General features: G+C 35.1%; 2 protein-coding genes and 1 pseudogene across 2 annotated transcripts; all 3 read right to left on the minus strand.

Annotated features, from left to right (window-relative positions):
* Positions 1 to 1,915: 1,915 nt before the first annotated feature.
* On the minus strand, positions 1,916 to 2,758 carry LOC131634875 (uncharacterized). The gene has a single exon (XM_058905500.1). It carries the CDS (start codon positions 2,756 to 2,758, stop codon positions 1,916 to 1,918), a length of 843 nt encoding a protein of 280 aa, XP_058761483.1.
* A 1,223-nt stretch (positions 2,759 to 3,981) lies between these two features.
* Positions 3,982 to 15,661, minus strand: LOC131634885 (uncharacterized; annotated as a pseudogene).
* Positions 15,662 to 15,813: 152 nt separating this feature from the next.
* On the minus strand, positions 15,814 to 19,452 carry LOC131634884 (elongator complex protein 5-like). Its single transcript, XM_058905509.1, has 8 exons — positions 18,905 to 19,452; positions 18,578 to 18,729; positions 18,444 to 18,490; positions 17,420 to 17,489; positions 17,021 to 17,223; positions 16,840 to 16,929; positions 16,277 to 16,352; positions 15,814 to 16,187 (listed from the first exon to the last, which is right to left on the minus strand). The coding sequence occupies exons 1-8, from the start codon at positions 19,159 to 19,161 to the stop codon at positions 16,000 to 16,002; spliced, it is 1,083 nt and encodes a 360-aa protein (XP_058761492.1). The 5' UTR covers positions 19,162 to 19,452; the 3' UTR covers positions 15,814 to 15,999.
* Positions 19,453 to 23,888: the final 4,436 nt, after the last annotated feature.

Below are 23,888 nucleotides of genomic sequence, written 5' to 3' on the forward strand. Positions count from 1 at the left end.
TCTGAGCGTGATACCATGAGAACTTCAGTGCTTCTGCTTCTGATCTCAAGTCCTTCTGATGCTTCCATAGACCATGTTCTGATTCTGCTTGACCATCTTCTGATGTCTTGCCAGACCATGTTCTGATGTTGCATGGTGAACCTTCTAAGTCAGTGCTTCTTGCGCTGATTTTGTGCATACTCTTTATATAATTCCTGAAATGGAAATTGCATAGTATTAGAGTACCACATTATCTTATACAAAATTCATATACATTGTTATCATCAAAACTAAGAATATTGATCAGAACAAATCTTGTTCTAACACCTACACCATTCACTTCCAACAAATAGTTAGAACAAAACTCAATTGCTTCTTCTGCAATGTACCTCTCAATAATCGATGCTTCCGGACGGTGTGGATTTTTGGTATACCCTTTTAGGATCTTCATGTATCGCTCTATTGGATACATCCACCGTAAAAAAATTGGACCACATAATCTAATCTCCCTTACTAGATAAACAATCAAGTGAACCATAATGTCAAAAAATGAAGGAGGAAAAAACATCTCTAATTGGCACAAGATAACTGCAGCCTCATTTTCCTAATCTTCTAACTTTAATGGATCAATGGCTTTGCAACAAATTGCATTGAAAAACAGGCACAACCTAGTTATAGTCTTCCTAACATTGTTAGGCAATATCCCACGAATAGCCACTGGTAGTAGTTGTTGCATTAAGACATGACAGTCATGAGATTTTAAGCCAACTAATTTGAGATCTTTAACTGATACAAGCCTCTTGACATTTGATGATTAACCATACGGCACTTTGATACTTTCTAAACACTCACAAAAACTTGTTTTCTCTTTTTTCGACAAAGTGTAACAGGCAGGAGGCAAATACGTCTTGTTACCTACATAATGTTATCATCAAGAATTTCAACAATTAAAGTTATGAACATGCTATTTTAATATCAAAAGGTAAGGATAGCTTAATTTGAACAAATAGTTGGTACCTATATATTGTGGAGTTAGCTCTTCTCGTATACCCATCACGCCCAAATCTAGACGAGCATTAATACCATCCTTTGTCTTGCCTTAAATGTTGTGAAGTGTTCCGATTACACTATCACATACATTTTTCTCCACGTGCATCACATCAATACAATGTCTTACCTCAAGACTAGACCAATATGGAAGATCGAAGAAAACCGACCTCTTTTTCCATATATTTTTCATAATAGGCCGCTTTTGGTACTTTCCAAAGACAGCAGTAATGCCTTGTTGTCGTTGATAAACTTCCTCTCCAGCTAAGGGCTTTGGAGCAACACCATGCTCTTGTTCCCCATTGAAATCTTTTCGCAATCAACGATATGGATGATAACGATTTAGAAATTTTCGATGCTCGAGATAAACAGTCTTCTTTCCTTTTTCAAGCTGATTGTAACATGTGTCTTTTTCACATATAGGACACGCTTTATGCCCTTTAACTTTATACCCAGACAAATTTCCATACGCCGAAAAATCGTTGATGGTGCAAAACAACATGGCACGCATATTAAACTGTTCACCAGAATTTGCATCGAAAACATCCACCCCTTCCCCCCACAACACTTTTAAATCATCAATCAGTGGACATAGATAAACATTTATGTCATTTCCTGGTTGTTTTGGGCCCGAAATCATCATCGATAACATAATATATTTACGCTTCATGCACAGCCTAGAAGATAGGTTGTAAATCATCAGAAGAACAGGCCAAGAAGAATGGTTAGTATTTATATTACCAAACGGATTCATTCAATCAGTAGCAAGTCCAAGTCTAAGGTTTCTCGACTCTTTGCCAAAATTTGGAAACAAAGAATCAATTTTCTTCCATTGCAAAGAATCAGCTACATGGCGAATTTGTCCATCACATTTTCTTTCTTCTGCATGTCATCTAAGATTCTTTGCGTCGTTTGCATTAGTGAATAATCTCTTGAACCTTGAAATGATCGGTAGGTACCATACCACTTTCGCAGGAGGACCCTTTTTGACCTCCTCATCATCACTAGATTCACCATGTCTCTTTTTGTAGCGTGACGCCTTGCACTTTGGACAATGGTTATAGTTTACATACTCTTTTCTGTATAATATGCAATAATTAGGGCATGCATGTATCTTTTCATACTCCAAACCCATCGGACACAATATTTTCTTCGCCTCGTAATAACGACTTGGCAGTACGTTACCTTCTGGAAGTATTTGTGTCAACAATTCAAGCAATTCGGTAAAAGTTTTGTCAGTCCACCCGTTAACTGCCTTCAGATTAAACAATTTTAACACAGCTGAGAAACGTGTAAAGTTTGTGCATCCCGGGTACAAAGGTGTATCCTTGTCAATGCATAAGCTATCATACGCATGTGCCCTCTTAAACGAATCTTGTCCAATATCACGCATCATGTCTTCCAGACGATCATCCATTTCCACACTAACATTATCTCCTTCGGACACATTTGACTTTGCTACTACTTCACCGTGCCATATCCATTGTGTATAACTTTGACAAATCCCTTCACAAATTAGATGATTCATGATTTGTTTCTTACTAAGTTTTGGTTCTTTATTTGCACAACGAACACATGGACAGAGAATAAGCGTAGGAAGATTTTCTTCAGCATTACTTTTAGGAGGAGGAAGATCTTTTTTAGCATTACTTTCAGTAAACTGTAGAAATTCCATCACTCCATGTTCGTACTCAGCATTTAATCGATTAGCTCTCATCCAACTACGATCCATACCTACAACATAAACTTAAGAACAACTTAAACATTGGTGAAATTTGTATGGTATCAAAATTTGCACCTTCCTTTAACTTTAATGAGAGAGAACACTTTAGGCTCACTCAAGTAATCTTTGAATACTTAGAATCAATTCTAAGTATAGTTTATATATAATATTCATTAAGCCATACGTTTTTTTTTAAATTAAATTAAAATAATCACAATACTTTCTCCCCCTCAAATTTCATCATCCAAACACAGCCTAATATGGTCAAATTTCATCATCCAAACACAGTCTTATATGGTTAGATCCTAAATTTCGATTTCAATCCATTTTTAGGTTTAATTTAACAACAATAAAATTCAAACGAAAAATTGATTAAACATCATGTAATTCACATAAGTTAAGAACATAGATATGTTATACACACTAAAGAATCCATAAAGTTAAATTAACATTGTTACAATAAAAAATAAATATATATCAACAAAGAAATTAGTTCTAACAATTGTTAACACAAAGAAGGCAACACAACAAAAAATATATCAAAATCAAAATCAAACAAAGCATATATATCAAAATCAAAGAAGGCTACTGTATTTCATCTATATTGCTAACATGCATATATATCAAAATCAAAAAAACAAACTCAAAAACTTAGTAGCTAGCAAAATAATGATAATGTGATGGTTACCTTAGAAAGAGGAGGCAACAAGTGGTGGTGACGGCGCGAGACGGGTGACGGTGGAGTGGTGGTGACGACGCGAGTAGGGTGACGGTGGAGTGGTGGTGACGGCGCGATGCAGCGTGAGAGGAGGGTGACGGTGTGATGCAGCATGAGAGAAGAAGGACGGCACTGAGATGGGGTTTGGGTGATGCCATCGCTGGGTGGTGAGAGAGGCCGTACGGCGCAGCAATGGAAGGAAAAGAAAGAAGAGGATGAAACGAAAAGAAACAAATTATGTTTGGATTTGGAAAAGGTGTTAGGGTTTATTTGAGAATGGGACTTTTCCCATCGGTTTCTGTATTAGGCCAATGTAAGATGGGCCACTTTTCCCATCGGTGCAGCAATGGCCCGATGTAAATGCCCTCGGTGGGCAGCTTTTCCCATCGGTCAAACCAAGGCCCGATGCGAAGGCCCAAAGCGGACCACTTTTCCCATCGGTTTCTTTTTCCACCGATGGAAAAGCCCTTATAACCTATTTTCATTTTAATTACAAGTTTGTCACCGCGTTATTTTTCCCATCATTTGAATTAAATACCTAATGTAAAATCACTAAATCAATTTTTTCCCCAACATTTGATTTAAATACCTGATGTAAAATCCTTTTACAAATATTTTTCACATCAATTATTTTAATACCTGATGTAAAATCTTGAAACCAAATGTCTTATTTTTAGTAGTGTATTCCCATAGCATTTAACTATTAAGTTGTTTACCTCCAAAATACAATCAATTTTGGCAATTAGCATATATATAAAGAACCAACAATACTAATTAATTTAACGTAAAAAAACTTATAATTTGATGTAATTATTTCCTTGATGACATTTAATTGTCCTTCTTCAAACTATTCAAATTTGTCATCACTTGCCAACCGATAACTTGGTATTGCGAACAGGTGGTGAGCTCTAGGTATAGTGAGTCCAAATTTCTCTTCCATGTTTAAATTGGAAGGAGTAATATTATGTGGAAGTTCCCAATTAAAACAATGCACTAATTGAGCTATAGACAATTTTACCGTAATCAAACCCAAATTAATTCCAGGACAACGTCTTCGACCAGAACCAAATGGTATGCACTCAAATTCTTGTCCATGAAAATTCATTTTCTTGTCAATAAATCTTTCAGGATAAAATTCTTCTGCGTTTTGTGACCAAACATCATGATCTCTCCCTATTGCCCATGCGTTTACTATAATTCGTGTTTTTTCCTTTATAAAGTAGCCATCAACTGTTATATTTTCTCTACATTCACGAGGTATTAATAAAGGTCCAACAGGATATAGTCCTAATATCTCATCAACAACCATATCTAAGTAACTTAACTTCTTCAAATTCTTCTCTTTAACCATTCTACTATGCCCTACTTCATTTTGTATTTCATCTTGAAGATTTTTCATGACTCTCGGATTCCTTAGAAGCTCAGATAACACCCACTCAATTACGGTAGCAGATGTATCAATTCCTGCTAGAATCATGTCTAGTAAAACTGCCTTGATGTTAGTACGATTGGTGACAGGATTTACTTCATTTTCTACATCTATTGTTTGATGCATAGTTGAAAGAAGCATGTCTACAAAGTCTTCTTCATGATGAGGTTGGTGTACATTAGTATCCTTTTTATGGTCTGTTATTATCACCTCCAACACTTCATCAAGTTTTCTACTTATTTTCTTGCAAGCTCGTGTTATTCCCTGTTGTTTTTTTAAGAGAAATGTTGGTAAATTGTTAGAAGAAATTAAATTAATAATGTCAATTTATAATTGAATGCTTGCACGAAATTTAAGAACCATGTAAATATGTGATAATAGAAGATAGGGACCTTTCTTTCACTATTTTCTCCTCCTATCTTCCAACTCTTTGTTTCGCTCTTAATTTTATTTTCTCTCTTCATTAAAATAATAAAATATATTCAAGAGATTGGGTTAGTTAAGAAAAAGATAGAAAATAAGGGGTAAAAGTGAGAAAATCGTGAAAAAGATGAATCAAGATTTCAAAAACACGCATGAAAAATATTTAAGAGGTTTAAATATTGTTTTCAACTCCTAAAACAATAAAAGGCTTTATTTTAGATATTGTTGTTGTGTTCTATTATTTATTATATTATCCATTTTGACTTTAGTCATATAAAAATAAATTTAAAAACCAAACTAAAATATATTACAAAGACTAATTATACTCGTCAAAAATTACAAGTGTGCATGTTACCTCTATAAAGCCTTATTAGGTATATTTCGATGTATGGTGATTAAGGTTTGTCCACGGCAGCAAAAAACCTTATATAATAGTGTTTATGGTGGTTTAAAAGACCTGCACACCCGAGGTGAGAGGTTATGTCTATATGTGTAATGATTTAGAGTACGTAATTTCTCCCATTAAGAAAAGTATCTATTGAGGCTTTGGACCTAAATTTTCCTTCCGAAGAGTTACTACCCACTTTGTCAATGGAGGATCATTGAATCCCTACTTCAACAGTTACTACCCACTTCGTGAACTTTATTTAAATCTTGTTATATATACTAGCTAATATAAAAAGCAACAAGTTTGTAAAGAAGTAGAGAAAAGTTTTATACACGTACATACCTGAAGATCAAAAGGGCCGACCCAAGGAATATAATCAGCTAGATTAAAAGCTCCCATTAAAAGCATTGCTTGTTTAACCAGCCTCTTTAGGTCAAACTGTTCATACTTACTTCTACCCAATATCATCTTATACATAATATCTTCAACAAGATTTTCCACAACCTCACTAACATTCACAACCTCCTCCACCAAAGCAGCTTTCTTCAATGATTTAACCAAAACACCCAACTCATCTTTTCTAATAGGAGCAAACTTCTCAACTTTGGAAGCACTAAGAAGTTTCAAAGTGCAAAGTTTCTTCATACTACGCCAATAAGGACCATATTCAGTAAACCCTACCCCTTTGGAGCCGTAAGACATGAGCTTGGATGCTTGAATATTTGGTCGGTTTGCGAAAACGATGTCGTGCATTTTGAGGAATAACTCTGCTGTTTTTGAAGATGAAATGACAACAGTTGGTACTTGACCGAGTTGTAGGACATGATTGGACCATAGTTTTTGGAGAGCGAATGAAGTTTTCGATGTGGAAGTGTACCTAACATGTGAAGGTTTCCGATTATAGGAAGTGTTGGTGGGCCTGGTGGTTTCTTGTGCTTTTGTTTTGGATGAAAGAAAAGTTTGAATGAAAGATAAGTGAATATGAAAGTGAAGAGAATGAAAGAAAGTATTGTTGAAGAAGACATGTTTACAAATGAATGGTTTTGGTTTGGGTGAGTGAAGTAACAAGGTTAAGGACCTTATATAGAACTCCAAGTTGATTTCATCTCTAAACTAGTGGGTTTTGATATCCATATGAGTGGCTGTGTTACGTTGCCTTTCTATGTCTTTATCTCGTCATATCCAAATGTGTTAAATGATACGAGTACCACACCTTAATATATATTTTCTATAATTGGTAACATGTCATTTTCATTCATATAATAAGTCTAAGTAACAGATTAATTACCAATTAGTTGCAACAAACTAAAGGGAAGTTATAACAAATTGAAAAATAAAGGCTAAATATCATCTTTCCTAAAACTGGAATTGTGTCAGTGTTATGAGAATTGTGTCTGAATATCAGTCTTTGTATTCGTGTTTTTTAACATATTTGAGAATTCTGGGTGATGCTTGTAAGTTAATTTCTATTGGTTGGAGAGAAATTAGTTAACATGCAAACAAAACAATATATATATATATATATATATATATATATATATATATATATATATATATATATATATATATATATATATATATATATATATATATATATACATAGAGGCCCTGGGTTTGAAATTGCGGACCGCAACACATGTTGCGGCCGCAATATTGCGGTTGCGGGCAGCAACGCGTCGGCAATAGACCGCAATTGTGGTGTGAACGGAAATCACACGCAACGGCCGCATCACCGCCGCAACAAAATGGTAAATAACGCATTATAACGGTGTTTCAACCGCAACGGACCGCGACATACACTTGATTCAGTTTAAAATTATTCTTAATAAAACCAAAGCAAGAGAATAAGAATCTTAGGTACAAACTGAAAAAGTATCTAACCTTACAGAAGAATCTTAGATAAAATAGAATAAGAATCTCATACTGATACATACCTTTATGTCATTTCTCTACTTTTCTTAGATTCCAAAATGAATGAAGCATTTGTATTTAACTTCATTTGCTCAATACGTTTGGTACACCTCTAACTCAAAAATCTTGGTCTAAGATGAATGTAGGTAAAATATAAGTTTTTTTTTATAAGTTTTTATAAATATATTTTATTTTTTAAATATAACTAATGATTTTTTTTCTTTACTTAAAAAGCTCAATGGTGGGAATATCATAGTTCATGTGCTCCTAAACCTCAACATTGGACTGTGATAATTCTCAGTCAAACAACCTCTGCCACAAACTGTGAGAGAAATTGGAGTACATTTAGCTATATTCACACAAAGACAAGAAATAGATTGAAGTACAAAAAATTGCATAAGCTTGTCTTCACACATTACAACATGAAGTTGAGAATGAGGGATAAATTAAGGAAGAGTCGGGAAGAAATAGAAGCAAGTTTTGATCCGATAAATCTTGACTATATATTTCAAGAAGATCCGTTATTTCAATGGATAGAAGAGAGGGAAAATCCATTATTGGATGGAGTTCAAAATGCAGAATGGTTGCCAATAGTTGAGACAGGTGATAAATATGTTGATGATAATAGTGAATCTAATGATAGTGGTGGTTTAAGTCCATCAAGCGGTAATAGTGGTGATGGGGGTGGTAATGAAGTGGATAACGAAGGTGAAAATGAAGGTGGAAGTGGGGGCGGTGATGATGAAGGAGAAGATGAAGAGCAATTAGAATTTGATCCATATCATGAAATACCACCTAGTTATAAGCGTTATAGGAACTTGAATGATATAGATCGTTCTGACAACTCACTACTTGACATAAGAGGAAATGCGTCACAATCTGGAAGAAAGGGGAAAAGAAAAAAAAATGCTACACTTGAAGATTCCTCCTCTTCTATTATTGCTCATAGTTTTAGTAATTTTGGGATTGCTGATTCTTCAAAAGTAGTCAACAATCGTATCCTCCTGTTTATCAGTATTCTTATTTCAACTCCTATAACCAATATCCTAGTGATCAAGCTCCTTCATACTACCAACAATCAATTAATTATCACAATCCTTATCATCAACAATCAAATGGTAGTTTTTTCGGTTATGTCTTTGGACAAGAAGCTACACAAGATGATAGTCAGAGTGAAAGTACAAGTTATGCTCTTTCACGTCATTCAACTATGTGGTAGCAAGAGTCATGTAAGTTACATTTTCAAACATTGAAATTTTTTAATATTAGATGCAATTTAAAGGTACTAATTAGGAGTTTCATCTTCTTCTTGTCTTTTTTTTTTTTTTTTGCAGTGAAGACATCAAGATGGCAACAAAGGACATTAATATAATATTTGTGTCTTTAGATATTTTATTTAAAATAAATTGTAACTTATTTGTATTATGTACTTTAAAATTACTTTCAAGGTTATGTTTATTTAAATAACTTACAAGAATGGTTATGATAATGCCTGTTTCATTAGAATTCATTTTAAATTATACATAAATACCATATAATAGACTAAAAGTGAATTAAAACTAATGTAAAATTATAAATACAAGAAAGATAAATAATTACAATAATTTAAAAAATAAATAAATTTAATGTGTGTATAAAATTATTTCACGTCGCAACGGCCGCAATGCGCAACGCAATGACCGCATTGACCGCAATCGCAACATCCGCAACTGCAGCCGCATCCGCAACTGCAATTTAAAACCATGTATAGGCCTATATGTGTTAAATATAGAATTTTTCCAATTAAACTTCTGAAAATATCCTTTTAGTCAGTAAGGAATCAGGATTTTCTATTAATTTGTGATTGGGATTCATGGGTGTAGAAGTCGCTTTTGTACCAAGAAGGTCAGCCTCTTAAACAAGATTAAAGTTGTACTTCCTTTGGTAAGTGGATATGCCATGAGATGAGCGAGCAACCTCAAAACCAAGAAATTATTTAAGGTTGCCTATGTCTTTTATGTTGAACTTAGCATCTAAAACTTGTTTAATATTAGAAATTCGGATATGTTATTTCCAGCAAGCATAAGATCATCAACATAGACTAAAACAGTAGTAAAATTAATAATGATGATGATAGTGATCGGTGTCATCATAATAATCATCAGCATCATCTAAAATAATAATGATGAATTGATGATGATAGTGATGATGATGATGATGATGATGATGATGATGATGATGAATATGAATATGAACTAGCCAACAAATTAATGTTTTTAAATAAATTAAAAGAAAATGAACTCTTGCTATGAAAAACTTAGGTCATTGAACCAAATTCTATATGTTAAAGACAACTCATGTATACATACCACAATAGTTATCTTTTATAACTGTGGTGAAAAGTTAATTTAATTCTAATCAAATTGTTGCTGCTGAGTTTCGAACACATGACATATATATATATATATATATATATATATATATATATATATATATATATATATATATATATATATATATATATATATATATATATATATATCACAACGGTTGTTTAAAATAATTGTTGTGATATGTAACGTGTTATCTAGTTTATCACCACAATCAAGCATGTGGTGGAAAGAAATATTTTTACAATCACATGCTACCTAAAAACGGACATACAACTGTCATTATGTGTATTTTACAAGCGTTGTCGTATGTATTTTATGTAGTAGTGAAATTTGTTGATATTAGGAAAATTTGAATTGCTATGGTGTTTGTTGAACTGAATGTAATCAAGGAAAAAATCACGGGATGTAAGTTGTTGTGCAGGTCTAAGGATGGATTGAGAATGAAGTGTGGTGGAGATGTAAGTAAAAATGTGTTGAAAAAAATGTGTGTCCCTAGAAATAAACAGTTATTTGTTTTACAAGTAAAATAAAATATGGCCTTTAACACTATTATTAGTGATTAGATACAAACATTTTCTATATACAAGGTCAAACTTAGTTGTATTTATTTTAGAGCTTAAAACATAGATCAAACAGTCAAAAACTTTCATCACAAAATAATGAGGTAAAGTGTTATAAAGAAGAAAGAAAGGAGTTTTGTAATGAATATGTTTTGAAATAAGTTTTTTAATGATAAAAATCGTATGGGAGAGGGCATGAGCCCAAAAAATAATAAATAAATTGGCATGAAAAAGAAGGGCATGAGTCACTCTTGATGTTTTCCTTCTAAATTATCATTTTGTTAAGGTGTGTCAACACAAAAGATCTGATGATGGATTCTGTGGTATTTGTAAAAAGCTTTTTACAAAAATTTGGATCCATTATGAGATCTAATGTTTTAATATTTTAATGAAATTAAGTTTGTACTAAAGACACAAAATATTTTAGAAGGTAATCAAGTTCGTGGTAAGAATAATCAGAAATTTTGTTGATCTTCAATCTTGAAGCTTTCACAGAGTTCTTTCATCATCTTGTTGTTCAAATCTGAACCACTATCAGTAATGATCTTGCTTGGAATATCGTGTCGATAGATTATTTGATTCTTAATGAATTGGATTATCACTAGTTTGGTCACATTGGTGTATGACGCCGCTTCGACCCATTTGGTGAAGTAATCAATAGCAACTAGAATGAAACGATGTCCGTTTGAAGCATTAGGCTCGATCATACCAGTTATGTCAATTCCCCACATAGAGAATGACCATGGAGATGAAATAACATTGAGTAGAGTCAGAGGCACATGCACCTTGTCCGCATAAATCTGACATATATGGCACTTCTTGACAAACTGATAGCAGTCAGATTCCATTGTCAACCGATAGTAACCAGCTTTGAGCATCTTCTTAGCCATATAATGTCCATTGGCATGAATATCAATGGATCCTTTATGAACTTCTTGCATTAACATGTCTGCTTCGTGTCTATCCACGCATCTGAGCAAGACCTTGTCGTAATTCCTTTTGTAACACATTTTTATTAAGAAAGAAGTTGTAAGCCATTCTTCTCAAAGTCTTATTATCTTTATTGGATGCCCCTGTTGGGTATTCTTGACTCTGGATAAAACACTTGATGTCATGATATCAAGGTTTATCATCTGCCCCTTCTTCTGTCAGGAACACATGAGCATGTCTATCAAAACGTCTGATCATAATTTGAAGTACCTCATTGCTGAAATTTACCTGGTGCATATGGGACAATGTGGCTAAAGCATCAGTCATTTGATTCTCCTCTCAAAGGTGGCTAAATCAACCAATAAACAAACATTTTCTCCCCATAATTACGTAGCTTTGAGTTTCTCATCGCACCTGGAGATACGAAGGAGCAAGATTTGCAATCTTGTCAAGCACCATAATAAAAATATCTATTTTTCTCGCTCAAAACTACATATCTTTGAGTTCTCCATCGCACATGGGGATACGTAGGAAGGAACAAGATTTAATGTCTCATTTAGCACCCTAATAAAAAAACCTATTGTTCCCTTTATTTCTTTTTGTAAATACATCATAATAAGTAGAAAAAATTAAAAAAATACCTTAAGCTAACACTCTTATTCACAAAACTAATTAAACAGTTCTCGTTGGGTACAACGGATGTGAGGGGTGCTAATACCTTCCCCGCGCATAACCGACTCCCGAACCTGAATTTGGTTGTGATGACCATATTTTTGTTCTTTTAGAGTTTTATCGATGTTTTCCCTTTTAAAAATAAACTTTGACGGCGACTTCATTGAATTTCAAGCGTTCATTCGCTCGGGAATTTTTCGCGCCGCAACAATTGTATTTTGTACTTTGAATTAAAACATGAAAATAAAGTTTAGTTATCTTGAAGAACTTGTGAAAATAAGTTAAAAAAAACCTAATGAACAATGTTATAAGTTATTGTAACTAGTTGTTTTTATATGTTTTCTCAAACAAATAGTAACACAAAATATATCCTAATAGATAAACTCGAATGAGTCAATGAAAACAAGCATTAGCCTCGTTGATATTTTGTTTTGTTAGTCTATTTTACATTAGTTGAATTGCTTATTCAAAATGTTCAAATGAAGCATACTTTAAGTAGGCTAGTAGGTCAATCAGGTCTTCGAAAAGACTAAACTCTGGCCTTATTTACGAATTGTTGTAACTCTTGGGCTTGTTCTTTTACCCTATGAAGTTTGTGTGTTTATATCGGACCACTGGCGTTCCTCAGCTATTGCGGGATATCTGTTTTGGACGTGAGAGTTGTTATTGTTTGCTTTACGAAAGAAACAACACATTTAATTGTAATGAGATGGCAAATGTGCCTCTAGAATTTTTTTTGTTTTCTGCGACTTCGTGTATTAAATGATGTAAGATATCATTTTTTGTTTCTATACTTGCTCGTTGATTTTAGCATTTGTTGTAGTAGAATGTTAATTTGTATATCGCACTCGTCGATTTGCTTGTGTTCCCTAAGGCGAGGCCTGTGATAGGCAAAATCGATGATATATGGTGATCAAGTGACTCATTCTGATAAAAGAATGTGATAGAAAGAGAATTGAGGATAAGGGTGGAATATGGGGATCCAATAGGAAAGTGATGTGAATGGATAAATAAGATAGGGGATATCAAAGTAATCTTACTCTATGATACCATGTTGACAAGTGTGTAGCAAAACCTTTTTCACTCATGATAGTGGAATCATAACAAAAACTAAAAAGTAAAAAATTGAGAATTATTTATTCAACTCTTATCGCATAAAAGTATGGTTCGTGTACATTTATAAGATTATTGGTCTTAAGTTGGTTAGCGATATTTTCTCTAACAAACGGTTACAAATAACTAATCAGGATTAAATAGCAATTGCTATATTGTAACATTCGGTAAAACAACTTATAATTTGACACGATTTATTTAAGATAATATACAATTGTTCATCTTGAAACTTTAAATTTATCATCATTTGTCATACGATAACTCGGTATTGCCTGCAAATGTTGAGCTCTTGGTATGCTGAGTCCAAATTTCTCTTCCATGTTTAAATTGGACGGAGTAATATTATTCGGAAGTTCCCAATTAAAACAATGCACTAATTGAGCTATAATCAGTTTTACCGTAATCAAACCCAGTTGAATTCCAGGACAACCTCTCCGGCCAGAACCAAATGGTATACACTCGAACTCTTGTCCATAAAAATTCATTTTCTTGTCAATAAATCTTTCGGGATAAAATTCTTCAACATTTTGTGACCAAACATCATGATCTCTCCCTATGGCCCATGCATTTACTATAACTCGTGTTTTTTGCTTTATAAAATAGCCATCAATTGTTATATTCTCTCTACATTCACGAGGGATTAATAAAGGTCCAACGGGATAAAGTCTTAATATCTCATTGACCACCATATCTAAATCTAAGTAACTTAACTTCTTCAAATCTTTCTCTTCAACCATTCTCTTATGCCCTACTTCATTCTGTATCTCATCTTGAAGGTTTTTCATCACTCTTGAATTCCTTAAAAGTTCAGATAACGCCCACTCAATTACGATAGCAGATGTATCAATTCCTGCTATAATTATATCTTGTATGACTGCCTTGATAGAGGTTCGATCAATGACATGATTTTGTTCATTTTCTAGATCATTGGTTTGGTGCATAATTGATAGAAGTGTGTCTATGAAGTCTTCGTTACGAATTTTGTCTACATTATTGATTTGTTCATGCTCTCTTATTATCATCTCGAGTACTTCATCAAATGCTTTACTAGTTTTCTTGAATGCTCGTGTTAATCCCTAACAAAAAAAAAACTAAATTAATATTGTCAATTACTAATTGAATATTTTCACTTATTTTAAGGAAATCATGAAAGCACATAAAAAATGAAAACAAAATTGGTTATAAAAATAAATCAATTTTTGTTTTTGATCTAGTAAAAAATGGAGGGAACAATTGCACGATTACCATATTTACCACACTTAAACATAGAACTTGGTCAATATTTGATACTAACCTGAAGATCAAGTACTCCTAACCAAGGAATATAATCAGCAATATTAAAAGCTCCAATCAAAATCATGACTTGTTGAACCAACTTCTTCAAATCAAATTGCTGATACTTACTTCTACCTAATATCATCTTATACATAATATCTTCAACAAGATTTTCTACAGCCTCACTAACATTCACAACCTCACCCACCAAAGCAGCTTTCTCCAATGATTTAACCAAAACACCCAACTCCTCTTTTCTAATAGGAGCAAACTTTTCAACTTTGGAAGCACTGAGAAGATTCAACGTGCAAAGTTTCTTCATACTAAGCCAATAAGGACCGTACTCAGAAAAACCCAACCCTTTAGAACCGTAAGCCATGAGCTCAGATGCTTGAATCTTTGGTCGGCTTGCAAAAACGATGTCATGGGTTTTGAGGAATAGTTCTGCTGCTTTTGAAGATGAAATGATAACAGCTGGGACTTGACCAAGTTGTAAGGACATGATTGGGCCATATTTTTTGGAAAGTGTCTGAAGTTTTCGATGTGGAAGAGTGCCTAATATGTGAAGGTTCCCGATAATCAGTAGGGTTGGTGGACCTGGTGGCTTTTTATGATTTATGGTGGTTTGTTTTCGATGCAAGAAGAATTTGAATAAAAGGTATGTGAAAGTGAAGAAAAGGAAAACAAGTATTGCTGCAGAAGACATATCTACAATGAATAATTTGGTTTGTTTGTGGATTTGTATAAAGTTCCAAGGTTTAAGAGAGATTTATACAAGTGATATACGTTAATCATATAGAGTTATCATTGTTGTTATTATTATTATTATTATTATTAGGAAGTAGCGAACCATTTGGGGGCCATATCTCTGACATAGACATTGCCCCAACATGATTGCTATGTAGAAATCAAACTGAAAATGATAAATGCCTAAACCTGATATTTTACAAAGACCAAAACCAAACAAAAAAATGCAGAAACTAAAACCAAAAATTAGTATAATTACAGGGACCAATTAAATATTTAACCCAAAATAATATATGCATAACATTATACTTATATACTACAAGCATCAATTAGACAATTTCAGTTTAGTTATGCAGCAAAAACAGACGGAACAAGATAAACAATGTATTGAATGTGAAAATTGTTGAGATGAAAATTGTAAAAATGACCGAGTCCAACTTGAATTTGACCCCTAGAGATTTCACAAGTTGACTTCTGATTTTAACAATTTTGGTGATTTTGTAGAGATGCGCATTAGGCAGAAATGTTCACAAAATCAATAAACCAATTCTGGTTTCTATATGTAGGCTGTACAATATGATGTAATGTAATACACTATTAACTTACGAGCAATTAAACAATATTGGGCCGATTTTTCTTAATAAAACTTTTCTTTGATCACAAACCTAAACTAAGTCACCTAGAAATACATAAGACACTAACTAAAGCGCATTTATATATCTAAATCATCATCTGGGTCTTCATCAGAATCGGGCATCTCATCGTCTGAATCACGAAAATATATAATCTCACCTAGGGAAGATTCCTCCTTTTTACCACCCTTTGGAAGAGGTGCCCCCTCACTGTTACTCTCTTCAAGGGATTTTCTACCATCATAAATTTGTATGGGATTACCATTTCCTAAAAGAAAGAAAAGGGCTTAAGCATAAAAGTACATTATATGATTGGAACACTGTAAGAAATGGAGCAAATACATGTCTATTTCATACCTTGGTGTTCAAAAGGAAGCACAACCTTTGCCCTGTCAATTTGCTCCTTCTCTGATAGCTGGAGATTAAATTGTACCTGTTAAAAACATAAAGTCGATCAGTTTCATATCACAAACTATTTCTTGTTTGGTCTCTGTCATTCTCTATAGAACTGTTTGTGACTGTGTACGCAGATCCATGCATATTCTGCTATCAAAAGTATCCACGTGTGCGGATACGAGTATATGAACAAACTAGGTGCTTAGCATGTGTAGGCATGGCATCAGTACATGAGATGTTTCTCCAAGACAGTTTATACCTTGCTATCATAATAACTATATCGTACATCGGTGTTTCAACCAAATAAGCACACCTAGCATCTAAAAAAAATTCATTTCCTTAAGAAAAAACACCGTGTGAAGGATAAGTTTTATTTCATAAGGGGAATCAACAAAATAAGATCTCTTTTATCGATCATTTTGTCTGAAAACTAATTATAAATCTCTAATAATAACAAGGCCAATAGAACTTGGGCCTTTGCTTCTAGTGAAAGAGATGTGACTTCGCAGAAACAAAAGACTGACCTTTGGCAGTAAGCCTGCAACAGTTATTCCATCTTCTGCTGAAACAGAAGCAAAGCTGATTCCTCCGGCTTCAACTTTAAACTTTTCACACTGAATAAAAGACAAGACGTATTACAACAGTTCGCCAATTTTTAAGATTAGTCTTTCCAAATATATTCACAAACAGACAAAAAGAGATTACCATCACTCTAACGCGACCATTTCTGCGTTTAAGTCTGACATTAAATTTTCCCTGGGTAAAGTTTTTCTCTGACAAGGAGTTCTCTGAAGAATGATGACCTGGTTCTATGCTGGCCACCATGGAGGACATGTACTCAAGAGCAGCTGCAGCCCTCTCGTCATGAAGGTCAGAATGCACTAATCCAAATATACTTGAGATTTTATCTGCAAGAATATAACAGCAATGATTAAGCGAAGGTATTGTTACCACATCAAGTAAACCCGAGCCAACTAAAATTATCCGTTAAAATAACTAGCTCACCCGTTCTGGACTTCTGGTACTCTAAAGTATTTAATTAAATAACAAAAAATTGACATATTATGCAAGAAACCATGTTCAATTTAGTACAAGAGAAAATACCATGACTGCGCAGATTGCTTAGAAGGCCTGCAACTGACTGCAAAGATGCATGTCTCAACAGCTCACTTATCTGATAATATCCAAGAAGAATCCATTACGATTATTTATACACAAATAGATAATATAAGAGAAACAAAGAAATTGAACATTCTTAATTAGAATACTAATGATTTTGAAAGTTATTGTATAACTTCTTGCTCAGTAATTCTAGGGTAGAAGAAAAATCAGAAACTTGCAGGCACAAAAAAGGATAGTTAGTTAGTTACAGATAAGTACATAAATAGTGTCCAACATTAAATTGTAACATGATAGCATTATAAATGCTTCATGACTCATTCATTTCTAGAAATTTTAGAAGGTAAGACAAAATCACATATTCCATTCATATTTTCTAGTTTTACCCAAGCCTATATAATATTGGGTTAGGGAAACATACTTTAGAATATAACCAGTTGGTAGTTAAGGTTCATATTCTAAGTTGATAAGTATAGGGATTTTTAATAGAAAGAAGTAGATAGAGATAAACTCCCTAGTTACAAAAATATTGCAGAACTTCAAGGATTTGCGCCTCCCTAGCCAGAGGCTCCAACTCTCGCAAATGACAAGATACTGTGCCTCTACACCCATCCTAATTGAGTGACTAACTCAACCTAATCATTTCTAGTACGTAACAATGTACGGGGTAGGTAACCTATCAGAAGTGAACAAAAAGAATAAAGATAGAACATCATCAAAGAGCTCTAAATCCCTACCACCTTTTTAGAGAAAGTTATAAAACATATAATAAACTAACCTAAAGAAGCAGTATGAATCATAACATAAACCCAGACTCCCACACATTACTTTCTCATGAAAAGAAATAATCTATGATTCAAAAAAGGCTTATAACAGTCACTAAAAGCATATAACAGTCACTAATCACCATATTCAATTACAATCACAAAGTAACAAAGAACATTAACTACAACAAACAAACACAGTAAACCCAATTAAGTTCAAAGCTATGTCAAGCCAACGGCATTACCGAGTCTATTGCAACACAGAACCGGGATTTATTTTCTCCAACTAAACCTGAAAGTATAACAATAAAAAAATCATCCAAACGAAAAGAAGACAAAAAGAACAGCTTATTTCCAGCACAAAACCGTTTAGCAATACCTCGGCCGAGATCGGTAGTCGCCAAAAACAACCTATCCATATCCTTGACTGACTTATAAGAAGTAACATCAAGTGAAGTTCCTTCAGAAGGAACATTAACATTTCCAGATTTCCAACCAAGAGGATCTGTATAACAATCCAAAACATGAATCCTGCAAAGTAACACATTCTCTCTAATTAGCTTCCATATTCTCTCTATTAACAACTCAAGTTCCACATCTTATTATTAAGAACTGAAAAATGAACACATTTTACAAAATTAAAAAATGTCATAATTTTTCAATTTACAAACTACACAGTTCAAACCACTAAATTAAAAATATTTACCATTTGTTGGAAGATGCAAGTTCCAATCCGTTTTTCTTTAACAAATCGGTGTAAAACGAAGGACTTCGAGAAATCGCGACGATGACGATACCGGTGTGAGATTTCTGTGTGGCGAAGTGTGATGAGAGTTGAAGAAGAATGTGAGAGAAAGCATGGATGGAAAAGGGGGAGGCTATAGTGTCTTTGATTGTGAGAGTAGGTGCAAGTTCTCCTTCTAATGCGCCGTCTCGTAAGGTTCTGAAAATTGAATCTGCCATTTTAGGGGAATGAAGAAATGGAAGATTGTAGAAGTTTGGTTTAGGTTTTGGGGAGTGAATGGTATCAGAAAGGGTGAAGGTAGAGAAGCAACAATTATATTCAATGAAAAATACTCGTAAACGGAATTGTGGGAGTTTCACTGTGTGTTGATGTAAAACGAATTTCTGCAGTTCACACTTCCACTGCTCAGACCTGCCGGCTGGGTTTTGGGTACGAAGCAAGGAGGGGTTTTGGAGGCGTGGGGGTGAAAGAAACCGAAAAAATATTGGGAATTTCTTTTTAGAAATATTTTTTGCGTTTTGGAGGCGTGGGAGTGAAAGAAACCGAAAAAATATTGGGAATTTCTTTTTAGAAATATTTTTTTTTCTAATTTTTTTCATTTTGATGAATTTTAATTTAGAGATTTTTCTTTCCTATGTATTTTAGGATTTGTTCACGGATACATCTCTAAATTAATTCTTTTTTCAAATTTATATTTTATTTCGGATATATCTCCGAATGCGTTCAATGGAGTCAGACCTTCCTCTTTCTCCTTCTTTATTTTCTAAAATTTAAAAAAAAATTTCATTAGAGCTCGTGAGCAACATTCTTTCAGTGAATTTTTTAAGGAATATTATCTTTATTTCAATTTTTCAATCTCAACTCACTGCACCTATTACATTCAACATGATGACATCGATTGGACATCATACACCACACACCGAGACACTACTTCCTTCGACTCCATTTCATATTACTCCAGATGGCTGGTATGTGGGAAGTATCTAATGTGCAGGTATCCGTAGGAGCAATGCATGCGTCAGTTTGAATATGTGGAGATCATTATGAGATCCCCCTCTGCTCCTAGCAGCATCATCTGTTGTCATCTTGATGGCAAACTGGCAGATTACGAGAGTCATCTGATACCAGAGGAATATTGGAGTATGTCAGTCACAAGTCAGTGGTATTATGTTGACGGTTATATGACTTGGTTGGCTTTGGCTAATATGCATAAGTATTTTACTTATGCACCATGCATAAGCCTACATAAGCCATTGGAACATGTTTTTAATCCAGTATTGAGTATTGAGTATTGAGTATTGAGTGGTGAGTATTGAGTAATAACAATTGATGTCTAGAATTTGATCCAATGATCCAAGGGTCCATAATAATCTATGCATGGTGCATAGATTTTTATCTATGCACGGTAACTGCACCCTGACTTGGTTATATAGTGTGTCACAACCCTGTCATGATACCAAATGTTTATGGACGTCCATCTAGGCCTGCTCATTGAAGATCCTAATGAATGAGCAAACCAAGGATGACCATATCATTGATGTGTTGTCGATCAGTCAAAATATTTTGTGAATTATGTATATAGTCTGGGTTGTTTGAGAGAGGTTATGATGATCCAGTTGCCCTAGCACATTTCATTCTTACCGAGGCACGAAATATCTTGAACTACCGACGACAGAGGAAGAGCCGTGGAGTTAGGATTAGGCACACACAGTAAGTTATATTTTTTTTGTATTTTGGGATGTTTTAGTATTATTTTCCATATTTTGAGAATAATATTTATAATATTATGAGTTTTTTAATTAATGCATTAGCATGTCATATGATTAGGGGTGTTTGGGGTGCGGTTTGGACGGTTTTTACAAAAAAAAATCATCTGAACCGCAAGAGAAAAAATTGTGCGGTTTGGTTTGGTTCGGTTGGTTTTTAGAGAAAAAAACCGAACCAAACCAATGCGGTTTGATTCGATTCGGTTTGTTCGGTTTTTTATAAATATTTTATTGAGTCATACATACACATATAGATGACAACATAACTTTGTATTTAGACATTCATACACTATCAAATAACAACAAAGCTCGTCATATTTTGACAACAACTTTTCATTTAACATGTAAAAATTAAATTAGACAAAAGTGGAATAATAAAAATAAAATAATACCATAAAACAATATAAAAGTTATTATAATGAAAAAAAATTAGAAGAGACGAGAGATTAGTGAAGATGAAAACGAAAAAACAAAAGACTTGAGAGATTAGAGAAGAAAATATGCGATAAAAACAAAACGGAAATAACATATGCATAAAATGAGAAGGTGAAAAAGAAATAATATAAGAGAGTAGAGATTTGAGAAGAAGAGGAAAGATGTATGTGGCAAAGAAGAGGCGATAATGCTATTAGAGATTTGAGAAGATCGGGACCGAAATCATATGTGTAAGGATGAGAAAATTGTTCTTAATCATAAGGCTAAGGTATAACAGGTTTAAGTTTAAATTGGATGTGAGTTAAGTAAAAGTTAGGTTGTAACATAATGCGGTTTGATTCGGTTTAGTTTGGTTTACAAAATACAAATTGTAAACCGAATTGAATCGTGCGGTTTTGTTAAAAGATGACACAAACAAATCCGTACCAAATGCGGTTTTTTGCGGTTTCGATTTGGTTTGGTTTGATTTGCGATTTTCTATTGGGTTGCTTTGGTTTTGAACACCCCTACATATGATGTTTGTTTTTATTAAAATTTGAATCAGATTATAGCACAATTAGTCGGATTAAAATGACTTTCAATTCAACATAATATAAACTTAGGACAATGTTTCTGTCCAATATGCATGCAAGTAAGTTTTCGGAAATGCATATCTGAAATAGACATTTTCAAATATGCATCTCCGAATTCACCCAAAAAATTTCATAGATGCATCTTCGTATCAATTCTCCCCGAATCCACATCTCACAAATTCACTTAGTTAACTTCCTTCCATTTCTACATTTTCAACCCACGTAAATTTTCATAACCTCCTCTCAAGTAGTATAAATAAACCTTTCCATGTTACTAAAAAGCACCTAATTTTCAAAGTTGAGGTTATTAAAAAATACAATCAATTGATAGTAATATTATTGTTCAATTAATGTTCTTCATCAAATTTAGGTTAGTTTGTTAGTTCAATTTTTTTGTTTGTTTGAAATTGATCGTACCTGATCAGAAGAATCGTCGCTGGCTGCTTGGAATTGGATCTTCGAGAGATGAGGAGGGGGTGTACCTGCAAGGTACTCCGATGCCAAAGTGAGAGGAGGAGCAAAGGAGCGCAAGTACAAGCTAAAGTGAGTAAGAAGTGAATACCTGACCCTCTAGTAAAAGAGGGTATTTATAGCCCCTAGCGCTGGGCCATGATCTCGCTGTTGGGTTGGACTTCCAAGCCCAACTAGGAGACTTCCAGGTTTCCTGAGCGGAAATATCGGAGGTGCGTGAGTGCCCTCTGTCCTGGTTAACCGCTCCGAAGTTTAAGGGAGATGCGGTCTTTTAGGGACCACGTGGACTCCGCGTTATTCGGGGGGTTGGATGTGAAAGGACCTTCACGAGGAGCAGGGTCCTCGGCAGAAAGGATGCTCGCGGAGTGCAGGGTCCTCGGCAGAGAAGATGTTCGCGGGGAGTAAGGTCCTCGGTAGAGAGGATGCTCGTGGGGAGCATCTCTGCTGGGCGTCAGATGGTTCACGAGGAGGGTCAGGCCGAGCGTACCTGAGACGGGCATTCTAGACCCAAACGTGGGTCACAGAGTGAACTGGGCCTCTGAGGTTCATTGGGCCGAAACCATGTTGGGCCTATTCTTGGCCCAGTCCAAAACAGGAGCCCCCCAAGTCGGAGTTTCCTGGTCAAGGAGCTGCTACTTTGGTGATGCCCGTCCCTGGCAGGATGGATCCCCGTCAAGTGGATGTGCTCGGACGGACTGGTCTGTGGGTTGAAACGAAAGATTGCGCATGTGTCGCACATGCTGACGTGGCATAGGCAATGATTGCCTATGGTCTAGATGGCGGCGCTTGTCAGGGGGCGCGACGTTTTGCCTTCCGAGCGTTTTCCCTATAAAAAGGGGTGAGTCCCCACATTTAGGCGTTTTATTCTCTCTGCTCGCGTGCTCGACTTCAGGTAGACGATCCCCGGAATCAGTTGTTCGTCCCATCGTTCGTAGAAGCAGCCGTCGTTCGCCGAGGAGTTCATTCTAGCCTTCATTAATATGTCTTCAGGTATGCTTACGAATCTCCTCGTCGTTTTTATGTCTTTTTCGTAGGGTTTTGAGAGCTTGCGAATGCGTACTTTCGCTGTTCTCGCCATCTACGTCGGCTGAGTTCTATCGCAGTCGCTACTTTCTCCTCGGGTTATCTAAGCGATGCCCGGGGGTTAGTTTGTGGATCAGATGACATTCATGGTTAGGTCCTCGTGGTTTTTTAGATCCGATTGTCGCAATCACGTTCCCTTTTGTTAAGTTTTGGCGTGAGTCCTCGGCTGACGGACGTTTTTCCTCGATGGAGGTTTAGCCGGGGGCTCTCCTGCTCCTGCTCTACCCTTTCGCTTGCGTTGCAGTGGAAGGGTGGATTTGATGAACTGTCGAATTCATTTTTTCCTTCTGCATGCAGGTGAATCTGATTCGAGTGCCAGTTCGGGGTCCAGTTCGGAATCTGGCTCGTGGGCTAGCGGGTCGGAGGACACGACGGCGAGCAGCTCTGATGTTGAAATTGTCGAAGTTCAAAACTCGCCCGCCGTAGCCGAGGAGGACCATGCAAATTCTCCCGGTTCAGACGCCGAGGGAGGGGTTTCTCCAATGCCGCTCTTTAGTTATGAATGCACGGTCAACCTCGACTGGGTAGCCGACGAACCTATGTCGGTTGTTTCTCGATACACTGAATCCTTAAACGGAGCTTTTAGGGAGATTGAGGTCCGGGGAGATGGTGATGAAT

Source organism: Vicia villosa, unplaced genomic scaffold (genome assembly GCF_029867415.1).
Source record: "Vicia villosa cultivar HV-30 ecotype Madison, WI unplaced genomic scaffold, Vvil1.0 ctg.001374F_1_1, whole genome shotgun sequence".
In the NCBI taxonomy this organism is placed as follows: domain Eukaryota; kingdom Viridiplantae; phylum Streptophyta; class Magnoliopsida; order Fabales; family Fabaceae; genus Vicia; species Vicia villosa.

What these genes read in the sequence shown, in the direction of transcription:
- LOC131634875 (XM_058905500.1), bottom strand. Translation starts at nt 2,758, where the DNA reads ATGGATCGTAGTTGGATGAGAGCTAATCGATTAAATGCTGAGTACGAA.
- LOC131634884 (XM_058905509.1), bottom strand. Translation starts at nt 19,161, where the DNA reads ATGGCAGATTCAATTTTCAGAACCTTACGAGACGGCGCATTAGAAGGA. An exon ending in GACTACCGATCTCGGCCGAG is followed by an intron (nt 18,491 to 18,577) that starts GTATTGCTAAAC and finishes TTATACTTTCAG; the next exon opens with GTTTAGTTGGAGAAAATAAA. An exon ending in GCTTCCTTTTGAACACCAAG is followed by an intron (nt 16,188 to 16,276) that starts GTATGAAATAGA and finishes TCTTTCTTTTAG; the next exon opens with GAAATGGTAATCCCATACAA.